Source organism: Octopus sinensis, linkage group LG3 (assembly GCF_006345805.1).
Source record: "Octopus sinensis linkage group LG3, ASM634580v1, whole genome shotgun sequence".
Lineage (NCBI taxonomy): Eukaryota > Metazoa > Mollusca > Cephalopoda > Octopoda > Octopodidae > Octopus > Octopus sinensis.
In genome coordinates, this window is record NC_042999.1 from 52,282,771 (window position 1) to 52,299,987 (window position 17,217).

General features: G+C 39.2%; 1 protein-coding gene across 1 annotated transcript in view; it reads right to left on the reverse strand.

Moving 5' to 3' along the window:
- Window positions 1-257: 257 nt before the first annotated feature.
- LOC115209145 (aromatic-L-amino-acid decarboxylase) overlaps window positions 258-17,217 on the reverse strand; it is a 54,924-nt gene continuing 37,964 nt past the window's right edge. Inside the window, exons 10-13 of the mRNA XM_029777314.2 lie at window positions 10,849-10,945; window positions 10,299-10,397; window positions 7,433-7,534; window positions 258-1,497 (exon numbers count right to left, since the gene is read on the reverse strand). Of these exons, the coding sequence (XP_029633174.1) occupies window positions 1,282-1,497; window positions 7,433-7,534; window positions 10,299-10,397; window positions 10,849-10,945 (514 nt within the window). The 3' untranslated portion in view covers window positions 258-1,281. The remainder of the gene's footprint in view (window positions 1,498-7,432; window positions 7,535-10,298; window positions 10,398-10,848; window positions 10,946-17,217) is intronic.

The window sequence follows — 17,217 nt, forward strand, 5'->3', positions numbered from 1 at the left end:
TTGCTTTATATTTGCACAAGCTGGCTCCAAGTCTCACCCAGAGACCTCAAGAGACAAGTTGGAAGTTCGTGTCGGTGTTATGCCTAGGGTGCCATATATTTGGTTTTGTACTTAGTGTTGTACTAATGAATGTCTAAAAAACCATACGAAAATTATGTTTGTTTTAAAACTTGAGATTACATGGAAAGTATTTTGCGTTGGATATGAGCAGTTCCCATGAGCACTATCTTTTGAATTTCTGCCATTTTTGGCTTTCCTGGTATCTGAGTTAGGTAGCAATCAGCCCCTTTTGCTATCATTCCCAGGGCACCCATGACAACAGGTATTGTTTTAGTATTCAGGTTCCACATTTTGCTGATTTCTATTTCCAGATCTTTATATTTGCCGCTTTCGACAGTGTTGTCAATTCTGCAATTCACATAGTTGATCCTTAACGCTTATTCTTGAGCTGCGCATATAAGTGCTTCTCTCTCTATCTTCAGGTTACTCCTCCTCATCCATTGGAATTCACATCTCTTACAAACTGACAGTACATTTTTTTCCTTCTGTACTTTTTCTTTTTTCTTTGTTAATTTCTTACTCAATCTTTTCTTTCATTACACAATTTAATGAAACCGGCCATCACGCATGTTTCAACAATGGCTCTACAGTATTTTTTTATATACCATCCTAACTTATGTTCCTCTGCTTCGATACAGTACTGACAACTAATCAAATCTTTTCCACCCTTTCTTCTGAACAAGTACAACCTATCGGTGTCACTCTTAGAATGGAAGGCTCCGTGTATTGTCAACATTTTTCTAGTCTTGGTGCTCATTTTCATCACTTTTCTCTTTTGCCATTTTTTAATTCCCGCTCCATTAATATTATTATTATTTCAGCTGTCTCAGTACCAGGCATCTTCTGGAGGCCAAGAGTAGCATGGGCACTTTTGTCTTGCAATGCATGCTAAAATTATCACCACATTTATTCTATATTATTATTATTATTGATCCAGATACACTACGTATAAATGTAAATGGACTATAATAATTAAAGCTGCCAATTATGATTGTTCTGTTCATAGTCCTAAAATGACTCTATGACCATATAAACTACCAAGCAACAGAAGAAGATACTGATAAAGCTCCCCACTTAAAGTTTACTGGGAAATTTCTATTATTTAAACCAAAACAAATACGATTTCTTTCTATGAAAGAACAATTTTTTTTATGAAAATAAATAAGATTTTAAAGGATTTTGTTACACTGAAAAATCTGTAACTTGATGTGAATAAATATTTCATTTGGAATCCAACGTTACTCGGGAGTTCTTCAATATTTTCTCGACTATTTCTGTGATTACTTTATAAGCATGCTGCACGTCTTCATATGTGGTACGGTTGGAGCAGATAGAAAACCGAAGGAAGAATGTATCATCACATTTAGATGGTACCAAATGTATTCTTCCATCATTATTGATATCTTTCACTAACTGTTCATTAATTTCATTGCTGCCCTGTGAATATAAAGATAAAAGGAAAAGAATTACAGATTTATTAGGAAGGTACCTTTGTCTAAAATCGATACAATTTCATTACTCTCTTTACTCTTTTACTCTTTTACTCTTTTACTTGTTTCAGTCATTTGACTGCGGCCATGCTGGAGCACCGCCTTTTTTAATCGAGCAACTCGATCCGGGACTTATTCTTTTTTGTAAGCCCAGTACTTATTCTATCGGTCTCTTTTTGCCGAACCGCTAAGTAACGGGGACATAAACACACCAGCATCGGTTGTCAAGCAATGCTAGGGGGACAACCGATGCATACATATATATATATATACATATATATACACATACATATATATATATATACATATATACGACGGGCTTCTTTCAGTTTCCGTCTACCAAATCTACTCACAAGGCTTTGGTCGGCCCGAGGCTATAGTAGAAGACACTTGCCCAAGGTGCCACGCAGTGGGACTGAACCCGGAACCATGTGGTTGGTAAACAAGCTACTTACCACACAGCCACTCCTGCGCCTTAATACTATTATTAATTTAATACTAACAAAAGGCTAAAACTTCTTTGAATATTTTGAGTATATACCAAAGAAAAGAAAATTGCAAAGAAATAGTTTAATATTTATTTACTTATTACGTATCTAAATATTAACTTATTATATGGTTTCTATGGAGATTGATCAATTGGATTTAACTGGTATTTAATAAGGGAGCAACTGAGGTTAAAGAACATGTTAACTATATACTGATTTAAATTGAACTATTTTAAGTTGCCGAGATACAGTATTACCTTATATAAGCTAAGTTCGAATTAATAGGGGTACAAAGACTAGATTTATTTAAGGCTACTATAAAATAATAATAATAATAATAATAATAATAATAATAATAATAATAATAATAATAATAATAATAATAATAATAATAATAAAATGATCAGTTGGAGATTTTAGGTATAATTATACAAAAGTGTCCATCTATTCTAATTGAATTAAATTCTATGTTTTTGAGCAGCTGAAGATTGTTCTGCATTTTAAATTGATGTAATGATTGCATTGTTCAATTAAATGGAGTTGCATGAAACGATCGTACTGCATTACCTCTGGATATCCTTGTTACTTATTTTGATTTTAATCACCTGACTTTGAAATTGTTTGGATATTACCGTACTAAATTCTGGTGCCTCAACTTAAGTACCATATCCATCTGAATCTATACACACACACACACACACACACACACACACATATGTATATATGTATATACATATACACATACTTATATGTACGTACTTACTCTACCTCTTACTCACTGCACCTCTATCTCTCTCGATAACTCAAGAATAACGGATGAACGAACAAGCAGATCATTGACAAACCACACATAGGCAGTCATTCCTCGTCCGCTAAAGAAGCGCTTTTTGTTTTAGACGCAGTAATGTATATGTGCGTGTATACGCGAGTGTTCGGTCTAACTTTGACGATTATTTATGTAGACTTTTCTTCGGAACGACTTGCTGTATTAGCAAACTCTCATATACTTCGGAGATTAAAGATGTAGTTGAAATATGTTTACTGACATGGCGGACGGAAGCTATCTGCGTATTGGAAAAGGGTTGTCTGTACCATGGTGATTCACGCCGGGTATCAAAACGCCAAAATCCTGACCTCTGTAAAGGCTGTACAACATGACATGGACAATGAGAACGGTGACTACGAAAGAATGGTCACTAAGAAATGACACAGTCGACGTTCTGCTGCGCCTGCATGTCGCAATTCATTCTCGCGTCTTTGAACGGAGCCTTGAGCTCAATTCAAACGGCCGTGCAAAGTTTCTGGAGACTGCTTAATTCTTGATTAAAGAAGGCTGCTGTTAGGAGGCCACATCTGTGGCAGCAGGATTCGGCTCCATACCTCTTGAAACAAAAAGGGTTGTCGGACAATTTCACCAACCCCCATTTTGGGCTCCCTAATTCTCCTGGTTGTAATCCTACGAGATTTTAATGTGTGAGGCGATGTCGAGAAAAGCACCCACTGATCTGCCTGCAACACGAAGGTTGAACTGGTGGCCAAGAGCAAGGTGGCATTCGAAGATCTTTCCTGGGGCACAGGGACCGCGGTGAAAGCTAAAGCCGGCAAATTTGAGTAAGCTTTTGTCTCCCAGCCATAATCTACTGGATATACTTCATTTTGGAATCTGGTTTTCAAGATTCATAAGAATTCGTGTGACAAGGTTTGCAAAAGGAAACGAAAATTTTGGAAGAAAAATTATTGACAAATGAGTGGAAATCGAACCGGTGAGAGAGGCATAGATACAATACGACTCTCTCTAGACACAATATAACTGCATATGATATATTTATATTTTCTTAAACACTATTATTTTTGAATCCGATATTGATTTTTTTCCTTTCCTTTTATGCAAACTGTTCAATTTAGCCCGAACGTCCTATGTATATATGTGTGTGTGTGTGTGTGTGTGTGTGTGCACGAGCACGCGTGTGACCGTATGGAAAGAAGCTTGCTTGCCAACCAGATGGATTCAGTCCCACTGCATGGCACTTTGGGCAAGTGTCTTCTACTGTAGCCTCAGGCCGACCAAAGCTCTGTAAGTGGATTTGGTAGTCAGAAAGTGAAAGAAGCCCGTTGTACACATGTACACACGCACACACACACACACACACACACACACACACACACACACCACACACATATATATATATATATATATATATATATATATATATAAATAAGTATATTTTCCACTTAAATGTGGTTAACCCTTAAGTGTGGATGGTACTGCAGCTTGTAGCCCCAGGAAGACATCTCCTCCAGCTGGCTATTGACACAGTTTTACTTATATATATATATATATATATTATATATATACGATGGGCTTCTTTCAGTTTCCGTCTACCAAATCCACTCGCAAGGCTTTGGTCGGCTCTAGACTATAGTAGAAGACACTTGCCCAAGGTGTCACACAGCAGGACTGAACCCGGAACTATGTGGTTGGGAAGCAAACTACTTACCACATAGCCACACGCACGCACACACACACACACACACACACACGCACACACACACACACATACATGCACGCACATATGCATGTATGTATTTGTGTGTCTGTGTTTGTCCACCCACATCGCTTGATGAAAGAGGTTGGTGTGTTTACGTTCCCGTAACTTAGCAATACGGCAAAATATACCGTTAGAATAAGTACTGGGCCATGGGTCAATTTGTTTGCCTAAATGCGGTGCTTCAGCATGGCCGTAGTAAAGTGAGTGAAACAAGTAAAAGAATAAAAGAATAAAACAAAAAAATTATATATCACTTATTTTTCCCTTAACAAAAGAAGTAGCCCATCCGGTGAGAGAGCAATATCGCTTAACGTACACGGTCATGAGCCACTTCTAATTTCATACGTTAAGGATGTGATCTAGACAGATGTTTATACCTTGTGTAATCAGAACCTGGACATTACTTGGAAACCTGCCTAGACAACGACTGTAATGTATGAAACGATTAGTAGCTCATAACTAAATACTCTCTACGTTAATTGATATTTACGTGTTTGTGTGTGCGTACGACGCGTAGGGGGACTAACAGTATAGTTCTCCACTGATTTGGATATTAATTTACTGATAAATTATGACAAATATAAATATAAAGAAATGAATATGTTTACTTAAAATTTTGTATATTTTGCTTCTTCTTTCTATTTTTATTTTTATTTTTAATTCTTGTGTCAATATCCTTGCGTCAAATGTATAAAAAAACAACACTATCATTATCAACATCATCATCATCAGTCTAACATTCTAACGAGTATAGTTCTCCACTGTTTTGGATATTAATTTACTGATAAATTATGACAAATATAAATATAAAGAAATGAATGTTTTTACTTAAAATTTTGTATATTTTGCTTCTTTCTATTTCTATTTTTAATTCTTGTGTCAATATCCTTGCGTCAAATGTATAAAAAAACAACACTATCATTATCAACATCATCATCATCATCAGTCTAACATTCTAACGAGTATAGTCTCCACTGTTTTGGATATTAATTTACTGATAAATTATGACAAATATAAATATAAAGAAATGAATACTTTAACTTAAAATTTTGTATATTTTGCTTCTTCTTTCTATTTCTATTTTTAATTCTTGTGTCAATATCCTTGCGTCAAATGTATAAAAAAACAACACTATCATTATCAACATCATCATCATCATCTGCAGCATTACGATCTGTAATGAGAGTTAGTAGGTTACTATGTTCCGTTGTTGACAATGCTGTTTATGTTCCAATAGGTTTCGATCTGTCACGAACCAGCCGTGTGCTGATAGAAGACACAATAAACGGACTTGTACACTGACGACATGAATGGAGGTGATTGCTTTGACATTTGCAAGGGTTACGTATCAACTGTTAATAGAAATCTTTCTTTGATATCGTCTCAAATAAGTGAATAACGTATTGACTTATTGCTGTTGTTGTTGCTGTTTTTGTATGGCCCTAGGTCAGACCTGATTCAACAGACACTTCATCCATCATGTTCCACCCCTGTCAGTGTGAATTATGTCAGATATATTCTTTTCTACTCTAGGCACAAGGCCCGAAATTTTGGGGGAGGGGGCCAGTGTTTACATCAACACTAGTATGAAACTTGTACTTAATTTCTCGACTCCGAAAGGATGAAAAGCAAAGTCGACCTCGGCGAAATTTGAACTCAGAACGTAAAGACAGACGAAATACTGCGAAGCATTTCGCCTGGCGTGCTAACGTTTCTGCAAGCTCACCGTCTTTTTACTATATTAGCTATATTGCATCTACAACGAACTGATGCAGTATGTTTGTCTTTTAACTTAGTCTGCTGTGGCTTGAAATATTTCGTTGCTATTTCTTACAGGCCGAATGGCCATGTAAAGGCACCAACTTTACAGAAGTAGAATCTCGGAAATACCGAGCCCCCAATTTTCTTTTAACTCGAGTCGAACTTCTTACTTTATCAAAAGGACTGATGAGAAACCACAACATCTCTTTCGTCATCGGAACTGCGTAGTCCTATCAACATTTGTTTACTCGAAGAAAGCTGTTGTATGATGAGTCGGTGTTTTGTTGTAGCTGATAACTGGATAGATTATCAAGGTACTTCATACTACAAAGGAGCTAGGACCGACTCGCACTCACCGCGAGACCGAAATAAACAGAATCTGTTCAATTCTACTTGTTCTAAGGAAGATTATAAATAAGGCTAAATGGATATTCTATTGGTAATAGTGTGATAACTACCCAAGAATATAGACGCTGGATAGAATTGTATGAATGGCAATATCGTCAAATCTGTGACAGTTACTGATATATTTAGCATTCTTATAGGTCATTTGAGCATTTGTGTTTCCATAGCAACAGCTTCTCCCTTCTCTCTTAGTAGATCAACCCAGTATCAACAATTTAGCCATACAGCATACTTTTAAATTCTTTTAATTAAAAAGGTACTAATTTACGATTTCTCGTCGAAACTAAGGATAAGTTATTTTTAATTTAATTTGTTTCCCTATATCACGAGTATTTATTTAATAAAGTCAAATTAAAAGAGGCTACCACTACCCGTGACTTGAATGCTTTGGTAACATTGCACCATACTTTTGTGATTGTTCTTATTTGTCCAGGGGAAGAACTGCAGGAGCGAGAGAGAGAGAGAGAGAGAGAGAGGGGGAGAGGGAGACAGAGAGAGAGAGAGAGAAACTCATTTTCATTGAAGTGGACTTGGGCAATTTAAATGAAGTGCTTTGCCTCTGGATGATACTATATGATCGCCGACCGGACTGTAAAGCTAAGTCTGTTTAGATTTGAATTCGTAATTATGAAATACTAAATTTTGTGTACCTTAAATGAATGCATCAACGTCAACTTACCTTTAAACGAAAGCAAACGAGGCTCATTATAACTTCGCCAAAGATTTCGAATCTTGCGTCAGCTTCAATCAACTTTTTAAACTCTACAGCCAATTTGATATCCTAAAAGTATAAACATTAGCAGGTAATTAATTTATGTTGATTAGTTGCAAATGAAACAATTAGATTTTTCTTAACAAAAGAATAGTGTGGTGTATAAGACCAGACACCGTTTGCAACTTAATCTATTCATAGTTATTGTCCGGAGTACACCAGAAAGATGGGAGTGTTTTCTTTTATCTGTTGGGTTTATGTTTGAGGGGATTATATCTAATTCGAGCAGAACTTTCCCCGTCTCTGAAAGGTGTTCTGAATATTAGATTAAATCTACAGAATCAAATTGAAACTTTCACCAATTCCTTATCGTATATTTTCCTTGCGATACATTTGAGTACAATGGCTGAACATACACGCAACGCATCAAAGTGTCCTTGCAGTCTGAAACCCCGAACACTATTTATTTATTAGATATAAATACAGATAAGGGAACTTTGGAACAGAAGCTTAAGTATTATTTTGAAGGTTTCATCACAATGTAAATAATTCGATCAAACCCGCAGACTTGCAGCCGGAAGGTTACCATCAAAACGATTCGATGCGTCCATGATGACAAACTTATCCGCCTGCTGTGTAATACTGAATGGCAAAGCAACTTCAACTTCTGAAAACGTTTCATTGCATTGTAAGACACATTCTTATAGGTGATTTCAGGTCAATTGATGGAACCGGTAACTTGGTGATTGCTAACTGTTATTGCACCTGGTCGGCAGCTGATGAATGGAAAACGATCTGTTACAATAAATATATATAGAATCTTGATTTCTTTCGAGGTTCCAGTGAAACGATATCTCAACGGAATCTTTGGAAAACTTCTTAAAGTATTGGCTTAAAACTGGCTAACACAGTGAGTTCTTGTAGTGATAGTAATATACGACAGTGCTATTTCATGCCATGGAAATCGGTTAGCTATTGTAATTTGTGAAGTTCCTCACATCGATATGGATACACTTTCAGATTCTTAAATGAATAAGAAGAGTCTATGTCGAGAATATTCTAACTTATACGGATCTGGTTAATTCTAGGGTCTTAAAGCTTTATATCAAACGAAACAAGAAATAATTTTTTTCTCCTAAAGGAAGTGTATACACTGAATGAGCGCTCCCTTCAAATCGTTGGCTTAAAGTCCCATAATTCTTTGTAATACCACCGGCTAGGGTAAGGACTATTCTAAAGATAATCATCTGTGGAAGGCAGAATACTTTCAGTGTAATGGTGGATTTCTGAAGTTACAGAGGGGCGTCTTAGAACCGGTTGAGGGTAGATGCATTTTAACTGATTTAGTTTACGATGTTCTCTCGGGAAGTGTAAAAAATTCTATCATTAGAAAAAATTTAAACACCTAAATTATTTATATGTCGTGGAAGTGATGCTTAATGGAGGAGAAGAAGATCTTCGCTTTTTCATTGAGATATCTAATTTGATCTGAGGATTGAATGAGATTATTTTGCTATTGATACCTAATCACTTCAAGGGGGTGAATACATAATTTCCATGTACACGAACTTATAGCAAAAACAACCGATCAGTAGCACCACGATATAAATGGGAGCGGGTTTTGTCGTAGAGTTCTCAAAAGATAAAATGAAGAATTATCCACTGATGCCGACTATTAATTTCTAATTATAGCTGGTGTTCATTGGAATTCTTGATAATTTATAAGGGCATGAAATTAAGCTTTCTATAGCGGTGTTTACTTATATTGTGTGGTTTTAGTGATAAGTTCGTGCTCATGAAGGAATCGCTACCTTAGTATCTAAAACCCTTAGAGAAAATAACTTCGTTCCATAAACATAAGATTGCTTATGTACTAATAATATACTTACATTTCAAATTAATAAAATTTGCTATCGTTGTTTGTGCTATTATTAAAAGGGAAACAATGAGCTTTAATTATTACACATGACATTAGAACAATTAATCTTGACTGCAATGTCAAACATATTTGTTTTAATTAAAATAAGTATCTAAAACATATCACTTGTAGTGATACTGATTGCAATGTTATTGATCCTCGTCAGCAAATGATATTGTTTTGTTCACATCTCTCGACACTTCCGTTAAAATTCGTGAATTTGTGGTAGATTTATTTTCCGTATATTTAGATCGAATCTAAATAAAACAGTCTGTGACCAAGGCTCTTCCAGGTAATCTCTCTGCCTGGTGAAGTTGATGTGTTTGTTATTCAGTATGAACTTCAGTAGGGAGTGGTATTTGAAATGGAAAGCTGGGTTGCAAATACTGGATTGGTGGAAGACTGTATTTGTAATGACTCGGATTGCAAAAACATTTTATTAGGACTGTGATGGGTTGAGACAAAATTAAGATAAGGAAAAACAGTGGAGAATTTGGTACAAAAGATTTTTTTGGTGTGTGCAGTAGATTCTAGTTCAGAGAAATGAAGACTGTTGGTATAGTGGAAATGGTAGCGGGAAAAAAAACAGAGTTTTGTAGCTTGGGTATCGAAGACGTTGTATTTGTATTAAATTTAATAGACATCCTACGAGGACCATAGTAAATAATTTTATGTGAACGGAGAAAATAAGTACTTTGAATAAGGAATCAACAAGAACCCATATTTGCGACGACGGGAACATGGATATGAGATAGAATTCTGCAGAATGATGATAAATAAACAACTTATTAGCAAAAGGATGGTTTACCTACAGCTTTACAGTATGCCTTTCATTGAAGTTCATGCTGAGATGGGATTTGAATTTATATCAATTTTTGGTGACATTTCTAGTAAAATTTAGTCGTTGACACTCACCCGTCTTATAATTTCTTGCAATTTTTTGATGCCAAACAGTCGCAAAACAAACCAGAGTTTCAAGGATCTAAAGCGCCTTCCTAATGGTACATGCCAATGCTACAAACATAAGAAAAAAATGTTCCTATATTCTTGAAAAATTCCGGAAAAAAAAACATTACAGAAATTCATTTGAAAAGTAAACTAGACTACAAGCATTTGTTGTGTATGAGCCACTGTTAAAGACAATCTTTGAGCTAACTGAAATTAGTCTGGTTAATAAAGCAATCGCTTTTAAGTCCAAAAGTTTAAAACTGAGAAATACCGTCCCCATATAAAAATACTCACGAAAATTTGCTGGCTTCTCACTGTGGCCCTTCTCCACATTTTTTAATGAGAAAAGAGAACAGGTTTTGACACATTGATAGATGCATGGTTTTATATTGTTAGATACTATATGATATAGTTATAGTATGTTAATATGTGTATTTATATATACTAGTGGATATATACACATAGCAAAATATATTGATGAATATGTTACATTGATAGAAATAAAGAAAACACTTACTCTGTAGTCCGGCATGATTCCTTCGTTTTCGTTTTCGTGTTTCAGATAAACAGGATCAACAGTAAAAGCCTGACTGATGTTTCGACTATCTCTTATCCTATACACAAATAGACAAACAACAATAATGTTCAATAAATGCACACATAAATGGCGGTAATGTGAAAGTCTTCTAGGAAGGTTTCAGTTAACCTGATATAGTGATTTACACACTTACACACACACACACACATTCAATATGTATATATATATATATATATATATATATATATATATATATATATATACACATATATATATATATATATATATAAGGTTAATCCAAACGGGAAAACAGAAAAAACAACAACACGTGGAACAATTACAGTATTATTATTATTAGGCGCTCAGGAAAATGGAAGAAGGAGGGTATGACGTTTCGAGCGGAGCTCTTCGTCGGACACATAAGAGAAAGAAAGAAAGATCCCGAGACGGGAGGACAGGAAAAAAAATTGCAGGTCGTCTTCACGAGGTCACATACTGAAAAGACGGAAGTAGTAAAAAAGGAGGAAAATGTTTTTTAAAAACAGGAGAGCTGAATCAATGAGGGAATGGTAAAAAAGGTGTTGCGAGATGACCGTGTGTGTGTGTGAGTGTGCGTGTGTGTGTATGTGTGTGTATGGTGGACAATGGCTAGTAGCAAGCAGTAGTAGAATTAAAGGAGTGGTGTGGGGGTACCCTAGCAGGTCAGAAAGGCAGATCAGAAGCAGGGAGGTATGTGTGTGTGCGTGTGTATGTATGTGTGAGTGTGTGCGTGTATGTATGTGTGTGTATGGTAGACAATGGCTAGTAGCGGGCAGTAGTAGAATTAAAGGAGTGGTGTGGGGGTACCCTAGCAAGTCGGAAAGGCAGATCAGAAACAGGGAGGTATGTGTGTGTGCGTGTGTATGTATGTGTGAGTGTGTGCGTGTGGTATATGTCCAGCGTGCGTAGTTGTGTGTGTGGCAAGTAAATTTGAAGTGTGTGTAAGTGTAATGTGTATAAACATGCAAATGTGTGTGTGTGAGTGGGTGTGTGTATGTGTGTGCGTGTGTGTACAAAAGGGGGGGGGTAAGGGAAAAAGAACTGCAGCGAAGGGGGGGGGAGGAGGGGGAAGATGGAAGAGTGGTCCCGCGGCGACAGGCGTGGGAGAACCCAAAGACAACGCGCCGGCCCCAGATACGGACAGGAGATCCGGTCGGTCAACCATGAGCGTGGTGCAAGCGTGCGTGTATGCGTGCGCGAACGTGCACAAGCGAGCATGTGCGCGCGCCTGCGATTGCGTGTGTGAGTATGTATGTGTGTGGATGTGTGAGTGTGTAAGTCTGAGTGTCAGTGTGTCCGATGAATGTATGTAAGTATGTGTGTGTGTATATGTGTGTGTATAGATGTATGTCCGTGTGTGTGTGTGTGTGTGTGTGTGTATGAGTGTGTATGTATGTACGTGTGTGTGTGTGGAAGTGTGTGTATGTGCATGTGTGTGCGCGTACATGCAGGTGTGTGAGTGAGTGTGTGTGTGTATGTGTGTGTGAGTGTGTATGTCTGTGTGTGTAGGATGCATGTATGTGTATGGGTGTATGTATGTGTGTGTGTATGTATGTATGTGTACGTGCGTGTGTGTGTGTGTGCATGTATGCGTACATGCGTGTAGGTGTGCGCGTGTGCGTGCATGCATGCGTGTGCGTATGTGTGTGTGTGCATGTGTGTAGGTATATATGTATGTGCGTATATGTGTGTGTATGTGCGTACATGTGTGTGTGTGTATGCATGTGTGTATGTAGGTGTGTAGGCGTGTGTGTATAGGTGTATGTATGTAAGTATGTATGGGTGTGTCCGTGTATGTGTGTGTATGCATGTGTGTGTATGTAGGTGTGTAGGCGTGTGTGTGTGTGTGTGCGTGTATGTGTGCGTGTGCGTGTATATGTTGGTGTGTGTGTATGTGAGTGTGAGTGTATGGGTGTTTGTCATGCATGTGTGTGCGCGTGCAGGCGAGTGTGTGTGTAAGTATGTGTGTGTGTATGTATGTGTGAGTGTGTATGTGTGTATATCTGTGTGTATGTATGTGCGTATAGGAGTATGTAAGTATGTGTGTGTGTATGTGTGTGGGTGTATGTATGTATGTGTGTGTGTGTGCATGTGTGTAAGTATATGTGTGTGTGCGTATGTATGTGTATGTGTGTGTGTGTGTGTTTATGTATGTGTTTATGTATGTGTGTAGGCGTGTGTGTCTAGGTGTATGCATGTATGGGTGTGTGTCTGTGAGTGTTTGTGTGTGTGTGTAGGTATGTGTGTATGTATGAGTGAAGGTATGGCTGTGTAGGTGTGTGTGTGTATGAATGTAAGTGTGTGTGTGTACAAGTGTAATGTATGTATTTAGGTGTGTGTGTGTACAAGTGTAATGTATGTATTTAGGTGTGTGTGTGTGTGTGTGTATGTGTGCGTGTGCGTGTGTATGTGTGTGTGTGTGTATTCGTGTGAGTGTGAGTGTATGGGTGTATGTCTGTGTGTGTGGATGTCTGAAGTAGGTATGTGTGTGTATGTATGTGTGAGGTGTGTGTGTGTATGAATGTAAGTGTGTGTGTGTACAAGTGTAATGTATGTATGTGGGTGTGTGTGTGTGTGTGTATGTGTGCGTGTGCGTGTGTATGTGTGTGTGTGTGTATGCGTGTGAGTGTATGGGTGTATGTCTGTGTGTGTGTATGTCTGAAGTAGGTATGTGTGTGTATGTATGTGTGTGTGTGCGCAGGTATGTGTGTGTGTATGTGTGTGTGTGTAAGTGTGTGTGTGAGTGGGTGTGCGTGTATGTGTGTGGGTAGGGATGCATGCGTGTGTGTGGGTATGTATGTATACATACGCACGCACACAACCGAAGCACGCCCACACACACGAAGCGCGCTCGCACACACAACACACAAGCAATACAACGCAAGTCCATGGGGCCGACCAACCCCCGTCACGCGCCAAGGTTGCGCGCGCGGGGTCCCCGAACAACCCGCTCCACGAGAACCAAAACTAGAAAGCAGAAAAAAAGGTGGGGGGCTGCCTGGGTGCGAATAGGTGTATGCGTGTGTGCATTCGTGTAAAGGTGTACATGTGTGGGTATGTGTGTATGTATGTGTGTTTGCGTACATGTATGTGTGCATGTGTGTGTGTGTATGTAAGTATAGGTGTGTGAAGTATGTATGTGCGATGTGTGTGTGTGTGTATGTGTGTACGTATGTATCTGTGTGTGTACGTATGTATGTATGTCTGTGTGTGTGTGTGTGTGTGTGTAAGTATGTATGTGTGTGTGTATGTATGTATGTGTGTATGTATGTGCGTGTTGGTTTGTATGTTAGTGTGTGCATGTGTGTCTGTAAGTATGTGTGATTAGATGTATGAATGCGTGTACGTAGATGTGTATCCGTATGTGTGTGTTTGAACAGGCGTGTGGGATGTAGGTAGGTGTGTGTGTGGGGGGGGTGTTTATCCGAAAGAAAAAAAAAACCTAGGAGGAGGGGGCTGTGTTAAGTCCGTGTGGGGTAGTGGTTTGTAGGGTGAAGATGTAGCGTTGCTCCAAGTGGAGCCTAGAAAGAGGACGGCCATTGTGGGGGGTGAGACCAAACACTGAGATGTCAACTAGGGAATGGCTGGCCGAGCGGAGTGGCGTGCGATAGGAGAAAGGGAGTATAGGCGAACGTCCCTCAAATGTTCTGTGAATCGATCGGACAACCGGCGTCCCGTCTGTCCTACATACAGCATCCCGCATAGGTTGCATTTAATGCAGTAAATGAGGCCAGACGAGGTGCACGTAAAAGAGTGCCTAATACGTACAGTGCGCCGGTTGGAGCCGGTGACAGCAGTGGTGTTGGTGATGAAGGGGCAAGTGTTGCAGCGGGATCTAGAGCAAGGGAATGATCCGTGTGGGGCTGAGGGGGAAGGAGAGAGGGTGCTGTGGACCAGGAGGTCCCGTAGATTACGGGCTCGTTTGAAGGAGGACAGGTGTGGGTTAGGGAAAATGGGGCGGGTTGTGGGATCAAGCTGGAGGCGACGGAAGGCACGTAGTATCTTGCGACGAAGGGGTAGGGTAGAGGGGTGGAAAAGGGGGGGAAGGGGGTGCGGTTGGGGTGGGGGGGAAGGGGGTGCGGTTGGGGGTGGGTGGGGGAAGGGGGTGCGGTTGGGGGTGGGTGGGGGGAAGGGGGTGCGGTTGGGGGTGGGTGGTGGGAAGGAGACAGGGCGGTGGTGCGGTCGATGCGTCGGGCGCGGGTGAGAGCATTGGAGATGAGTATGGGTGGGTAACCTCGGAGTCTGAACAGGCGGGCCAGGTATTGAGATTGGGTCTCAAAATCCTGGTCGCGGCTGCACAAACGTCGGAGGCGGAGGAACTGGGAGTAGGGGATGGCTCGTTTGGTGTGGAAGGGGTGGGAGGAGGAGAAGTTGAGATAGAGGTGGGAATCTGTAGGTTTAAAGAAGGCGGAGGTGGTGAGAGAGTTGGAGGGGTGGTCGATTCGGAGAGAGATGTCAAGGAAGTTGACAGAGGTGTTGGAGATGGTGGAGGTGAATTGAAGAGAGGGGTGAAAGTTGGAAAGGAAAGAGATGAATTGGCAGAGGAGTTCGCGGGAAAGGGAGGTGGCACCTATGCAGTCGTCTATATAGCGACCGTATAGTTCGGGGGTCGGCCCGGAGAACTGGGAGAATACTTGGGCCTCAATGTAGCCAAGAAAGAGATTGGCGAAATTGGGGCCCATCGTAGTTCCCATCGCGACCCCGGACAACTGTTGGTACGTTTCCCCGGCGAACGTGAAACAGTTGAGGGTGAGGACGAGCTCAGCCAAGCGGAGGAGGGTGGGGGTGCTAGGGGTGGGGTCGGGACGACGGTCGAGGAAGTGTTGGAGGGCTAGGAGACCGTCATTGTGGGGAATCACAGTGTACAGGGATTTTACATCTAATGTGAAGAGGAGGTGTGAGGGGCTGGAAGGGAATAATAATAATAATAATAATAATAATAATAATAATAATAATAATAATAATAATGATAATAATAATAATTCCAGTAGATACAGACCGAACCATCAAGGCCAATAAACCAGATATTGTTGTGAAAGACCAAAACAATAAAGTTTGCTTATTGATCGACATGAGCATCCCCTGTGATCATAATATCTCAGCGAAAGAGTTTGACAAGCTCAGAAAATATAAAGACCTACTCATTGAAATTGATAAAATGTGGCATCTCAAGGCGGTTACAATACCAATGATCGTAGGAGCACTAGGAATGATCAAGAAGGGAACCGAAAATTATATGAGAAATATCCCTGGCTTGCCATCCCTGCAAGAAGTGCAAAAGATTGTCTTAACTGGTACATCACACGTATTGAGAAGAGCATTGTCGATGTGAGAACTGTTGCTGCTCATGTATTTTAATTTAACTTAAAAAAAAAAAAAAAAAAAAATGAACGAACTATTGAGTTTGGTTTAATGGCCTACCAATGTATACTATGAGTTTCTTTGCCCTAGGAGCCGGGAAGACACCCGGGAAGAAATGGAAGCAAATTTGAAAGAAGAAAAAAAAAGTAATAATAATAATAATAATAATAATAATAATAATAATAATAATAATAATAATAATAATAATAATAGGGAGTAAATCCAAACTTACAGGGAACAATTAGATTTAGGATTTAGGATTAGTCCACATTATCTTCCTGTATACACCCACGATATTAACTCGATTTTTATAGACCTAACTGTTCACTGGAAATTTGTCACACCATTGCTGTACAAGCAGTTTCCCCATCTGGATGCATCCACTTAGTGACCTGGAGTTCTGTATACCTTACTATTTACAAGTATATATCTACGCTATTTGATCTGCCTTATTCTGCCACTCACAGTACACCGCCTAACCTACACTATTCATCCAGCCAGCTAAATGTCCTCTACTTTATACATCTGTTTCTATTGATCTTAAGTTACCAGGACTATTTTCACTATTAATTAAATGTGAAAGTGCGGCAAGTGGGCAGAATCGTTAGCACATCGGACAAAATGATTAGGAACATTCTTCTGACTTTATATTGTGCGTTTATATTCTCTCAAGGCCGACTTTGCCTATCGTTCCTTCGGGGTGGATAAAATAAATACCAGTCATCTCCTAGAATCGATGTAATTGATAGTCATTCCCCCAAATTATTGATATGACATATAGTTCTTTCCCCTTTAGTAGAATTATTAATTAACCCTTCACATATCCCTTTCAAGGACTAATAATACTAAAATTATATTTGTTTGGTTTGGGTTTTTGCACGTTTGTTTTTTAAAAGTTGTCCTTAAAATGTAGGCGAACTCGATCGGATTTTCAATAACTTCTTCCTG